The sequence below is a fragment of the Cryptomeria japonica genome, chromosome 1, assembly GCF_030272615.1.
Source record: "Cryptomeria japonica chromosome 1, Sugi_1.0, whole genome shotgun sequence".
Classification (NCBI taxonomy): Eukaryota; Viridiplantae; Streptophyta; class Pinopsida; order Cupressales; family Cupressaceae; genus Cryptomeria; species Cryptomeria japonica.
The window spans coordinates 160,711,075-160,725,847 of NC_081405.1; the positions used below are offsets into that span (position 1 = coordinate 160,711,075).

At 34.3% G+C, this 14,773-nt stretch overlaps 1 protein-coding gene across 10 annotated transcripts in view; it reads right to left on the reverse strand.

Annotated features, from left to right (window-relative positions):
• The window catches only part of LOC131029012 (uncharacterized), a 63,737-nt gene extending 52,629 nt beyond the window's left edge, over positions 1-11,108 (reverse strand). The window contains exons 1-3 of one of the 10 annotated variants that reach the window (XM_057959397.2): positions 4,259-4,656; positions 3,972-4,049; positions 795-1,148 (exon numbers count right to left, since the gene is read on the reverse strand). In XM_057959397.2, the coding sequence (XP_057815380.1) occupies positions 795-1,102 (308 nt within the window). In that variant the 5' untranslated portion in view covers positions 1,103-1,148; positions 3,972-4,049; positions 4,259-4,656. Of the gene's footprint in view, positions 1-794; positions 1,149-3,683; positions 3,817-3,971; positions 4,050-4,129; positions 4,658-10,876 lie in introns of those variants that run through there. The other 9 variants (XM_057959395.1, XM_057959400.2, XM_057959394.2 and 6 more) reach the window with 9 other exon arrangements.
• Between the last annotated feature and the right edge of the window lie 3,665 nt (positions 11,109-14,773).

A 14,773-nucleotide genomic window follows, 5' to 3' on the forward strand; every position in this document is an offset into this window, starting at 1 on the left:
ATGAATTAAGATGTTCTCATCAAGGTGGAAACAAAACTAAATAGGAAATGGCATGGGTATGTGGCCAAAAGAAGGGTTTTTGGATTGAAGTTTGAACATATGAAAAAGCCAATTTCACCATTATATTACACAGATTACCATTACATATCTAGAATAGAAAGTTATTATATGTCTAATGTTTGTAATATATAAATATAATGCGTGTAATAAATAAACGTTGTGGACATGCACATTAAGAGATTTATAAATGGCGTTTTTATAATCTCGATCCAAAAACCCTTCTTATGAAATACATCTTGAAAATATGGAATAGAATTATCATATTTCCAAAAAAAAATTCCACCCCTTAAAATATTTGGATCTGAACTATAATGACAATTTATAAACGATAGATGGAAATCCAATACCTATCTCCAAAAAATTATTGGTTTCAATAGAAGCAACATATACTGCTGACCGTTTTTCAAATCAGTTGGCTAGTTAAGAATGTCCTATGCCCTCAAAATTGCCTATTAAAGGATATAACATTTTTTCTTCCTAGAGACCTTACTACACTAGATTTTATTTCATAAGTTGAGGGTCAATGCCCTTGTTCTAAAATTACATACCATTGTCTTATGACTGCAAGTCCTGATAATTTTGGATCTAGCTAACAATAGAGGGAATATTTTACTTACCATATCACTTGCAAGTTCCGTTTACATGTGAATATCCACCTTAAAATGAAAAGAGAATGCCTTCCAATTTCATGAACAAGCCACATTATCAGTTCGATCAAACACGAAGAAACTCACCTTGGAGGCAAGCCGATTTCTGTTAAAAACATCAAAAGGTAAGTGAACCAACATGCTGAAGTGAGATCATTCAGCATATGCCCGATTCCATAGCAAAAAATGGAGCGCCTCCACAATGGTTCATCAGAAGGTCCACCAAAAACAATTGCATTACTTTCCTTATCGGAGCTACTGCCATTGCAAGTCATTCCAACACAACATGATTCAGCCTCACATGTTGAAAGGTTTGGCATATTGCTCTCGGCCCCAGGTGTCAATTGATCCACAATTGATTTAAGTGTGCATAGGTGGTCAGTAATTTGTCCCATTTCTGTCAAGTAGAGCAATAGATGTGTGCATCCTGGATTTCAACCACTGCCAAGAACAACCCCAAATCTAATCATGCAAACTGGCAATACTTTCTATAGACAGTTGTGCCCTTCTGAATATTACAACGTTGAGAAAATAAATGAATGACAATCTATAACAAATTTCTTAGGATGATGCCTACCTAATTTAAGCTTTCGGCAAACTGTAATTAAAAGAAGGAACCAAAATTTACTTCTCAGATAATTTCAGCATCAAAAGGAATGCACCAGGAGCTAACTTCATTACTTTCAATAATAAGAGGAACATATAGGTTACAAACAAATAAATTTGTACTACTACCAACAATGCATAAAAGATTGCACTTATCGTTTAAGACAAATGACATTCATCAGCAACGTTTCTTTTAGGTACAAACAAGGAATATGTATGTAAGCATTTAGATATTTTTGGTTCTAGTTCATGAGCATTTATTTTTGTCCTATTGATATATGCTCATAAAGACAATGTTAGATTGCATAGAAACTTGCGTGTCCATCTGGAAGCTTCTTGTCTGATCCTATCTGATAGGAGTCCCAGACAAAGAAAAATTTTGTTGTTGCAAATGCCTAGAACCTAGCAAATAATATACAGGGTCTTTTTATTCCTATTCTGTTTTGATAATTCTAAAACAGAATATTAGGGGGAAAAAGACCAATCAAATAATTTTCAAATAGACGTGTTTGCCTAGAATTGAGAAGAAAATGTTTTCATTAGCGTATATATCCACAACACCATTGGAATAAGAAAATTCTCTATTCTAGCGACGGAAAGGAAGAATCTGGCTTTTAAGTAAATTTCATATTTTCACTCAGCCAATGCATTTGGCAAAAGCACAAGTTGTTCGTAACTATATATCCTTCAATGCTCAAAACACAGTTGTGACGCTTGACAATGGTCAATAAGGTAATTATATTATACCTATATAAAAGTTTTCCTAGAAATTTAAACAGAATGTTTCTGCTAATGACATTGATCCACAGTATTGGACAATAAAATTCCTAACTCTGCCAGAGAGCACAGCCTGAATTTTTAAGAAAATTCCATGTTTCCACCCAGACAACACTTTTGAATACAGAACAAACTGTTAATAGCTAAACGTCTTTCGACACGCAAAACAAGATGTGTGATGCTTTACAATGCTAAATAATAAGCTAAAACTTTAAAAAACTCTGACGACTTATTGACACCAATTACAATCCTCCCTCCACATCCCAAAACAACCACCGTACCACATGTTAGAGCATCCCCTCGTTTTACATCTGGAAAATCCTTTCTCTAAAACAAAGTATTATGATGAAGATAAAATTTGATAATATAAAGGCACGGTAAGTACAAAGAGAGAATATTTAAACAAAAAATGAAGTGATGAATCCATCAATAGAATGAATTTGAAGATGAGTGAATTTGCGATTACCCCTATGTAAAAGATTATCATATCCTCATTTAATATAAAATTCACAAAATCCAAAGTAAAATTCTTATAGCATGAAGGATTACAACATACAATCATTAATTCCTAGTACCTAGAAGTGTAGCTGGAAATTGTCCTCCATTCATTATTTTTTATTTTTTCTCATGCTAATGATGGATTATGGAAATAAAGACGGTCAAATCCAGAAGCACTGGTTATCATTATTTACCTGTTAGAAGTATCATATGTTCAAATATTCCAAATTAATATCTAAAATTGACAGTCACTAAACCATTAAGATGGCCCTTACTCCATCCTTCGAATTTCGATAATAACCACTAGAAGCCACAGTATTCATAAGCATCTAAATGCCTTGAACTATCAACTAGCCCTCAAAGAGAATTATTTTTTGATTGTGGACTTCATCTGTTAAAAACTGCTCCCTATTATAAGAAACATTTTCAAAGAAAAAAAATCTTAATGGCTGAATGTTGAAAAATTGGAATGCTTTATCTCTAAAATTTTCCCTGCTTCATAGAATTTAGCTGATGAGCATCAGCTTCCCTTTCTTTCTACCTTATGGGCTGGGTTTCTTCTACAAGAACCTCTAGTCCTCAATTTGCATAAAATTTCATTACTGATAGAAAATTAAGACGAGCGATTTACCATAAAGAATGAGCACTCTCAAGAATTCAGAATTCACTAAGAAATAGTTAGAACCTTCAGAAGAATATCATCTAACCACTTGCAGGATTGGCCAGAGACTCTGAACCAGACAAAAAGACGTCAATGCAAAAGAACCTTGATTACTTCCTTGAGCTGAAACAACTGCAAAAATAAATATCTCGTAATATGGTTTCCAAACTGTGCTTGGATTGTCGGCTTAAAAGCACGCCAGGTATAAACCTTGTTGGGCTTGAACCCCAAATGTGTGTGAAATAAAGAGTTTGACTCCTGTAGCTTCAGACCTCCTCCTTCAACAGAATCCATCAAACAAAGAAAATCCCCACTAAAGAATGGAGTAAATAAATACAAATGGAGTAAATAAATACAACATTTTTCTAGCAGTCAACGTTATCATTCTGCATACAATTTTTTGAGAAAATTCTGTTATAATGTTTCGGGAATACCTGTTCTAAAGAAGCATTTGCTCAACACCTAAAAAACATTTTTTGCATTGTAAAGTCTCAGGGCCACATCAGTCATCCAGCATACATATACCAGAATACCGCAGTTGCATAAAAATTCAGAAAGAAAAAAAAAGTTTTCAAAATATAAACTTACGCTTTTTAAATAATATACCATGAAAATTTGAAAAAAAAAAATTTAATTAAAAAACAAGAAATAAACAAAGTCCAAAGCAAAAATTTAAATTTGACACCTTTATAAAAATAGGTAGAATATTTATTCTTAAATACCAAGTTACTCGATTTAAAAAACTGCAGCTGAACGCATCAAATGGCCCCATTATCTACACATCTTGGTTAAATGCTTTGCTGTCAGTCAAATACACAGAGATTTCAAATCACCGCCTATTCTTGGAAAAAGAAAAATCACAAAGGATTAGATAATTAACTGGTTTGCCGTTGCAGTTGATTGATATACTTTATTTTTCGAAATTTTGTTGCAACACTTGCGCGAACCAATACATACCAGACTTATTCAAGATACGATTAATCATTATATGATAAGGAACGAAGTGAACCTTTTAATCACAGGAACAAGGCTTGGAGATGCACATGCATATGGAATCAACCCTCAAATTGCAGTATTTTGCAAACCGTAAATTACGAAGAAGATGGTTTCAAACTAACAAACCGAAAGGTCTGTTGCAAGCTTCCGTGCAATCTACGTTAACAGGACTCCGCAGTCATTGGACTTTGCTTTTCTAACCCAACTAAAAAAAAACTGTTGGCCACACTGCAGGACTTTCCCAACCCCATAAAACGAGATTCCAGTTTTCTGGCACACGGTGCTTTTCATACCATCTTTCCCCGCTCCATACCAAATCAGATATCAAATACACTTATATAGATTACAACACATAGATGGGTGTGTTTTTTGTTTTCTTGTGTAACTCTATACGTCAAAGCAATTTTTTCCTAGGCTGCCCGAAATTTTTTATAAAAAAAAAAGTCAAATTTGGCATTGAGCTAAGCGAAGGCATCACATTCAAGGTTGCTTCCTTTTTGCTTTGCATTCTACCGTTAGATGGTTTTTAGGCAGAGGGTAGGTGTCTACAAGATTAGGTGGCAAGTGTCAACCATGCAGCTCTCCTTTTTCTTGTGATAAGACAAGTAGCAAAATTGGCCTGTAACTCGCTATACGACTGTAGAGCGGTGAATTTAACAACCTGCAAACAGCAATACCAAGTTCCAAAATGGTGAAAGAGGTACATATGGAAAATTCCTATAGAGAGTGAGGTCACTCTATGGAGGTACATATGGAAAATTCCTATAGATAGTGACAAATTAAAGTTTTATGTTTTTGACTCTTGCTAAAAAATAATATTAATTTAAATATTTAGATTAATTAATTGTTTTAGTATATTTATAGAAAGAGAGTTTAAATAAACTATTTTATTTTAATATATATTTGCTTTTTAATAAAAAATAGGTAAAGTTGAAATATAATTTTTTTTTTATTATTATTATATAGTTTGTTAATTTTTCATGAATTAATATAAATATTTTTATTTAAATATTAATTTTAAAGTCAATGATTTATTAGTAATTATATTTAAAGCTTCAATTTGTATGTTGATGTGTTAGAGTATCAAATAGAAATTAAAAAATATAAGGTAAAGATTATAGACATTTTTATTAGAGAAATAAAGTAGAAAAAAATAGTGAAAAATTTAAATTTGTGGTGTGGCCTTCATATTATTCAAATTGATCCACAAAATTAGGAGAAAAGGGTCACTCAAACTTTCTATGGAATAATTCAATTATGTGTGAGAGAAGGTTTCTTTTAATAAATTTTACAAATTTTTAATCAAATATAAGAAATATAATTCTTAAAAAATGATCTTTTCTTAAATAAGATTTTTATTTTAGATAGGAAAAAAATTGTATTTGCTCAAATAAAATTATATCATAAGAACTTAACTAAACAACTAGCCTTGGACCCTAATTTAATCCTAATTAATATGTATAAAAACCTTAGCAAACACCTATGTGCTATGTGCTCTCCTAATCACATTGTATAAAATTGAAATATATTTTAGACACCCCTATGCTTTCATAATTCCCAATGTCTGAAATTAAGGAATCATTCAATTGTCACTTCAAATTTGAATTTTTTAAATATATATTTTCTAATATTTTTAAAAAGAAATTCTATCTCCTAATAAAATGCATAAAACTAGACAAATAGTTCCCATCGGAGAGAGACATTTAAGGTTGAACCAATGTGGTTCCGTGATCAGAAGGGACTGGGATATACAGGCTGGTCAAAAAATTGCAGCTGCTCAAAATCAAGATCAAAGACTGGAACATCAATATCTTCAAGAATATCTTCCATGAGAAGACTAGGCTTCAATCAGAATTATCTATGATTAATGATTTTATCATCCAAAATGGCATGGATGCTAACCTGGCTTGCAGCTGGGGACCGAACACCAAGTTCTTTCATGCCTCCACTAAACTTAGACGCCTTAAGAACAAAATAGTTCAAATTGACTCTGCGAATGGAAGGCTTAAGGATGAGAGTGAGATAGCCGCGGAAGGTGTCTCTTTCTTCTCACATCTGTTAACTAAGCAACAAGTCCAACATTCTCATATACTTCTGCAATCCATCCCTAATTGTGTAACTGAGCCAGATAATAATATGCTTATGGCTCCTTTCACTTTGAAGGAGCTCAAGGAGGCCATTTTTCTATGGCCCCAGATAAAACCTCGGGGCCAGATGGGTTCACCATGCTCTTCTTTCAAAAATGTTGGGACTTCATGGGAAATGATATATTATTAGCTCTAGAGGAAGCCAGAATACACAAAACCATGCTAAAAGAGCTTAATCATACCTGGATTGCCCTTATCTCGAAGAAAGATAATCCTGAAACTTTTGTGGATTTCCACCCTATCTTGCTTTGTAATTCTCTCTACAAAATCTTTACCAAAGCAATATCTCCGACTAGCTAAGATTCTCCCTAAAATTATTTCAGAAGAGCAAGGGGGCTTTGTCCCTGGTAGAGAAACCCCGGAAGGTGCCATTTTGGCCCATGAAATCTTGCACTCTATCAGGTTACATAACAAATCTGCTATGGTTCTCAAATTAGATATGATGAAAGCGTATGACCGGGTTGACTGGGATTTTCTCTTCATGGTCCTCATCAAATTTGGCTTTCATAAAAATTGGGTAAAATGGATTCAACCTTGCATTTCTTCTCCCTCATTTTTTATTATCATTAATGGATCTCCTACAGGCTTCTTTTCATCCTCTAGAGGCATTAGACAAAAGGATCCTCTCTCCCCCTTTCTACTTATCTTAATGGCAGAGGGTCTCAGCAGATCAATAATTCATGCTAGACAGGTGGGAACTTGGAAAGGCATCTCCTTTAATGATGGAAATGATCCTTACACGCATAATCTTTTTGCAAATGACACTCTTCTTTTTGGGGAAGCCTCTATCATCGAAGCTCGGGTTATTAAGCAAATCATTGATGACTATTCCATGGCTTCTGGACAATTAATTAATCTACCAAAATCTAAAATCTTCTTTTTAAATGTTTCTCCATTAGTCCAACATCATCTTCTTAGTTTTTGGGGCTTTTCGGTGGGGGAGTTCCCTTGTCGATATCTCGGAGTTCCCTTCTTCTCAGGGTCTGAGAAGCACCATTTTTGGGACAAGATTATTTCCGCAATCTCCCAACGGATCCTATCATGGAAACATAAATGGTTATCCCTGTCTGGAAAGCTACTCATGATAAAATCAATCTTGAGTGCCATCCCTATTTACCTGATGTTTGTGCTTAGTATGCCTAACCGATCAATAGAGGAACTTCAATCTATTTTGAGGGATTTTCTCTAGGCAGACAATGTCACTGAAAAGGAAAAATTGCCCCTTCTTGCTTGGAGTAAGGTTTGCACTCCTAAACCCATCCAGGGTGCAGGAATTAGAGATCTACCCTTGCAAAATAAAGCACTGGGCACGAAACTTCTTTGGAAGTTATACCAAAATCCGAATTCAAAATGGGCTAGACTATTGAGGTTGAAATATCTTGATTCTGAGGACAAGGAGAGGATCTTCACAACCTTAGTTTTGCCTAAAGGATCTGCCATGTGGAATTTCATGGTCTCTTGTCGGGATCTCATTTTACCCTCCCTCTTGTGGTTAATCCACAATGGATCTAAAGCTCAATTTTGGGAGGATTCATGGAATGGGCATACACCGTTATCTCATATTCGGGATTGGTATCCCCTTGATAATTATCTTAAGCAAGCTTGAGGTGATCGAGTCTGCCATTACTTAGACATCCAAGATGACCTTGCAACATGGAAGGATTTCTCTGGCATATGTGTTACCTCAGATTTGGTAACTAGATTACAAATAGAACTTTCCTCCAGAACTATCATATTCTCTCCTTTTGAAGATGAGCTCATTTGGCTAGGCTCTCCTTCTGGCCAATATACAGTTAAGGCTGGCTATGAATCAAAAATTCTTCATCTATGTTCTGACTCATGGCCTACAAAACTATTATGGGGATCTACATGCCTTCCTAAGGCAGGTGCCTTTGCTTGGCTGGCTATCCAGGATAGGGTCCTCATGGGCGCCACATTAGATAGGTTAGGGATCATTGTTGTATTTCCTTGTACTTTATGTGGTTACTTCATGGAAACCTCTGATCATTTATTTCTACAGTGTCCCTTTGCCTTGGATTGTTGGTATTGGTTACTTCAGAGACTAGGCTGGTCAACAGTTGTTGGCCCTAATCTTTGTGATCATTTCAAAGCTTGGCCTTTATTGCACAAATCTTCCACGTTTGCACCCCTTTGGGAAATCGGTCCTTCTTTAATCATTTGGAATATCTGGCTTGAAAGAAATGAGGCAATTTTTAGGAACAAACCTACTCCATGGGCACAAGTTACAGATAAAATAGAGAAATCAATATCTGAAGTTATGCTCTCATATCATTTTAAATTACTGCATACCAGAAAGAATTTTACCAAATAGGATTTTTTTATTTATGATAATTGGCCTCTTCTTCAGTCTCTCCCGGTTCATGGTTGTCAATCTTCTAGCCCATCTTCCTCGTCCCGACTATCTGCCACCTGGCTATCTCCTCCACCTGGTTTTGCAAAATTTTATTATGATGGTGCCTCTAGGGGGAATCCGAGCATCTCTGGAGCTGGAGTTGGGGTGGTTATTAGGAATTCTGATGTCAATATAATTAGAGCAGCCTGTAAGAAGTTACCGCCTGATTCCAATAATGTTGCGGAGATTGAAGCCCTCCTTCATGGTCTCACCCTTGCCACTTTCATGAATATTCCTAACATTATTGTTGAAGGGGACTCAATGGTGGTTTTTAACATTGTCTCCTCAAGACAGACTTCATCTTGGAAGCTAAGGTATAGATTAGATATGGTTTTGGATAAGCTCACATCTTTTCAATCCTTCGAAATCAAACACTGTTTTCGAGAAGCAAACATGTTAGCAGATTTTTTGGCAAATAAAGCTATATGACCCTGTTTTGCAGTAGGAAATAGATGTGAGTCATCTCTTACATCTAATTTAATTTTGATTTGTTGGGGAAGGACGATTTTATTTATCAAAGTATATAGGTATGGATTTTTTTCTCACTCTTTCCCCTCATAAGTTTTCAATGGAGGTCCCTCCTTTTCTGGGATATGGACTTCAGTATTGCCATTTACCTTTGTCAAGTTCACATTAGACACTGGGACTTCAACAGTACAAATCGTCCTGTTTAATTTGTGTTTGGTGACATTCTTGGTTCCTCCTATCCTCTTATTTGGATGCTATGGATGTTTTATTTTTTGAGGCTTCATATCACATTCATTTCTATATTGTTTGATTTTTGTGACTCTTGGGTGTGCACATCTGCTAACAATGATCTTAGTCAGAAGTAATGTAAGGATTGCTAGATCGGAATTGGATAGTAGTGCGGATTCTACATTGCTTTCCATGGATGATGTTGTGGTTATGTTTTCTATTTCTACAATTGCGGTTGGTATCAGAGACCTAGACCATCCTTCCTCCTCAGTTGCAACTTATTCTGGTCCCTCTTCTTTATCCCCTTTCTCCCCTGGGTTTTCTTCGAATGTATAAAGGCTTTATTGGGTGGAATATAACTTGTTTCAATGTATTTTGTCAAAAGGATTGTGGATTATCATGGGTGAGGGTGGGATAGTTCTTTACGATAATTCACTCTTGTTACTCGGACTACAACTGAAAGTCTTCCTCGTTCTTTTCAGTATGCTCCCCTGAACCAGAGTTTGTAAATCTTCTTTCTTAATTAATAAATTGTGTGGCTCTGCCACTTTTATCAAAAAAAAAAGAAGAAATAAAGAAATATAGCGTGCATAAAAGATTCTTTGCTGAAACAGGTTCACACCTAAGATATTTTCATAAATACACTAGAATGGTAAATTTTTAAATTAAGAAACCATATATACTTTTAACTCTACTGAAACGATATAGACATTTACTTTCCACAATTTCTGAAGTCAAGAGGTTTTAAAATTAAAAAATACACCGTACAGAAAAGTCCAAGATTCTTTACTAAAACAGGTTTACACCCAAGAATTTTCAGAAATACACCAGAATCGTAAATTTCCAAATTAAGATATCATATATACTTTTAACTCACTTAATACAATGTAGACATTTTCTGTCCACAGTTTCTCAAGATAAAAAAACTATTACAGCTGATTTTCAAACACAGTAAATTAATATAATGCTTTTTTCCCTTTTATATAGAGAAACAGAATGAGGACTGGAAAAGGGGAAAACTTCCAATTCGAGAGTTGAAAGATTAGGTAATTTTATTTTATCAGAATTCATGTCCTAATTACAGGAAAAAGGGGAAACTTCGAATTCAAGAGTTGAAAGATTAGGTAATTTTGTAATTAATCAGAATTCATATCCTAATTACTGCAGAAAGGAAAAACGCCAAATGCAAGTGTTTAAAAATCCGGTAATTAAGTTATTTAACCAGAGCTTCCGTTGCCGTTGCAGTTGAAGTGACTCAAAAAATTTGTCGCTATAGATACCGAAATCAAATCACAATAAAGAAAATTCACATGATTTACACTAAGCACAACAAATGTTAATACAAGGAAGAAATAGGGTGAAGCACTTTACTCACTTGAACCCACGCTTGCAGCGGCAGTTGCAGATGCGGTCAAATTTCAATCTGTCAAAATGCAACGAAGAAGATGGCCTCAGGTTGCGTGTAAGCAATTTATGTTCTGTCAATTCTCTTTCAATAATTTTTCCCCCAATTTCGTATGGTGATGTTAAGAGAAGATATTTGTTCATGAACAACCATTCAAAGATATATTGGTGGTCACGCCAAACCGACCTCAAGAAAAGAGACCGATCGCTCTTTGTCTGGCAATGAAAATATGGGCCACATTGGACTTGTACGCAAAACAGCGAAAATATTTTAACGTTAATGGCGGGGCTAATGGCTGGGGCCCCCTGAATATTCCAACCGATAGTAATGGGAACGGTTGTGGGGCTTCTGCAAAAGTTTGGCCACTTTCTGCGGTGCAATTATTGTTGTATAACTGAATTGGAAGACGGCGTGTATTTATAGCAAATTGACTTGTGTGTTTACATGTTGGGATTGAATGTGGTTTCAAATGATATTTGAAATTTAAAATCTATTTTGTTTAATGTTTTGTTTTATTCATAGGGGGAAGGTATTACACTTTTAAATTTTTAAATAGTAAATTGGATTTTGATAAAAATAAATTATTTTTTGTATGTCATTTAATTTCTTATAACTATTGTTTTTGCTTCAGGGTAGTTATGACGAACATTGTAGAATTCGTTATGCACACAGAGATCAAAAAATGGTCATTTTAAGTGGGCGTCTCATACATATTCCCTAATGTCCCATTAACCATTCACTTTGAGCACCACAAAAGTTGCACAATTGATTCAATACTTATGGACTAATAGAGTTGAATCATTGGTCTAATTACTAATGTTTTTAAGCTATTGGGTATCACCAATGGGTGGCTATTACATGGCTATTGGCCCACTAGAAGTTTTTTTAGTAGGATTTTAATTAGTCAAATCCAATGAACAGTAACTAAAACATGGGCAATAAGTAGACCAATTCACCTATTTCTCAAATTCTAGTCATCAAAGATATGAGTCTTTGTGCTAGTCTTCATTTAAACATATTTATGAGTATATATAGACACAATTGTGCATTATTATTATCTATCATTTAAAAAAATATCACACAAATAATTATCATTCTTTTAAAATCTACCACTACGACATCTAGCCAATTTGTGCCCAAACATGTCCATTTAATGAAAATTTCCCAAAATGAAAAGTATTCATCCATCATTTATAAGTCATTCATCATTCATCTCTTCCTCAATCCCCTTACACTTTACTCTCTTAGCAATAAGGATCCTAAACACATGCCTTAGATAGAACATTTTCCTTCTCCATATCTGACATAACCTACAACATAATAAACAAATTTTGCAACAACAAGGACAAAGTATGACAAGTGTGGACAATTTCAAATAGTAGGTACAATACATACGGCTACATGTGCTCCAAACAACAACACACACTAGTGGATACCATTGCATGAAAGGGATAAGGGTTAATTCCAAACTTGGTGTTTGACCTATGCAAACCCCTACTGCAGTACCATTTCCCTCTTTCGCATGTGCAAGTGGAAGGGTTTGAAGATATAGTCGCAGTAGAAAAAGAAGATAGACACAATCAAATCTAGCTTATCCAGAGGCAAAAAGTGGAGGATGAGGTCGCCCCACAAAATTCCAACAAAACTTAAGGGAAACATTCAAGATTGCATTTTGATCTTGGAAAGATATGTGTTGCCCACATCCAACATTCTAAAGGCAAGGTCACCCAAAGCTCCATTGTCTCGCACTTTCAAACCCAAATTTCAAACACGGGTTCTTCTTAGCTTCCTAGTTCAAGATCTATATTTATGTCTGCATATCAAATTTAAAATTGCTTATATATGTTGATTTATGTTAATTTTATACCAATAGACCTAGATCTAGCATTCAATTTACATATTTCCATAGCTCATTTTTAACTCAAATAAGGGGATAAACAAAAATCAATCAGCACCGCCTTTTGGGTTTGAATCTATTAATTTCAACCCCCTTTAATGTAATTAGTTTTGGAAATAGGCTCAATCCTTGTTTACATAGAAAAATTAGCGAATATCCAATTCCACATATTACATTTTGGTGAACCCAACACTTTTAGCATCTTGCATATTTTTTATTGGGTGTTTTTAGATATGATTTTTCATAATTGAATTCACAAAATATGATTGCTTTTCTATTTCACATGTGATTGCATTGCTCATTAGCTATTTTTATTGAAATCATCTGTTGCATAATAGCTTCTTTCTCTTCATATTGCTTACATTCATTCATACAACTTTAATGTATTACATTATGAGAGTTTCAAATATTTTTCCTACATTTAAATCATTTCTCAAAGATTTCATACATATTTCATGTTGTTATATGATGATATTTTCAAAGAAGTTAATTGAATACTTGGATGTGATAAAAGCTTTGGTAGATGTTTCAAATGAAACCCTTTCTAATCTTAGAGATGATATTGAAATGAATCATACATTTACCTCTCCTAGAGTATCTTTTATTCATGAGGAAAGAATTAATACTCCTATCAATGATCTATCCAATAGAGATGCAACATTGAAGAGTAATTTCAAATCATCATCTTCTCACAAAGGTACTTTGGTGCAAGAGGGACAAGGTAAACATGTTAATCTTAGTACATCTATCACTCTAGACCCTCCTTATTCTCCAAGAGCTTATCTTAATCACCAACATATTTTGAGCCAAGATGATGTTATGTATTTTATCCGTGACCTATCTCCTAACATAACATTGAGTAGAGACGAAGCTTTAGATGATCAGAAAAATTCTTCCCCACCTAACAAAGTGGATATGAATAGTGGTGCTAAAATTGTGAGTCTTCCTACAAAGGATATTCCTTCTTCATCTATTCATCCCTTTGGTCCTTCAACATGTCCCTACACAATTTTTTTTAATAAATATCATAAAGAAAATGTTACCCCTCCTTTATCAATTCTTTTACCAAAACCTTGTCCTTCTATTCCTTAAGGGACAAGACCTAGCCATATTGACAATCGATAAAAGCTAGTAAAAAGATTTTTTTGGAGACTCAAATATGCAAAAAATCACCTTTCCTTTTGTAAGATATATCAATAATTATAAGAACAAATATGGTAGTATGTATTGTCTCTTTCATCGCAACCATTCTCATTTTATTGTTGATTGTAAATCTTTTAAAGCATTTATCCAAGATTTATGTGATAGAGCTTGTATACATATCACACCAAAGCTCAATTTGAAAGTAGCGCATTATCACTCCCTTCGTTTATTATGTTTCTCCTCATTATGTGATGTTAGTAGTTTACCTTTTGGGGGTTCTTTGTCATTCATGGTGATACAATTTCATGTGCAATCATACTTGGTTAGAAACTTAATAGTCTTTATTATTCTTATCTCCATGCTTGGGGACAAGCATAATGTTACATTCTTATCTCTTTTCAAGGATTTTCTTTTCCTTTGTTGAGTTGCATGTTTCAAAACTTGTTTTCCTTTCTTGCATAGAATTACTCCATTTGAGTACATGTGTGTCCTTGGTTAGGACCTATTCCTTACTTGAAACAATGTGTCGCTTATGAATAATCTCTCCTTAGTGAAAGTGTGAAATCCTTCACCAAGAATCCACATTTTCTAGCAATAGGGAAAGCATGTATTCTTGGTTTCCTTCCATATTCAAAGATGGAATATTTATTAAAGATATCCTCTATTTGTTAAAGGTGTAAATCTATAGGCAAATATCTCTGTCTTTGTTCACTATGCGTCCCTCAAAAGGATCCCTTTACACTTGTTTCAAGATATTTTTTTTACAACTATCTCGTCCTTTCTTCAAAAGAGTTATGCATCTTTATCTTAGAGTGATGTACATTGTT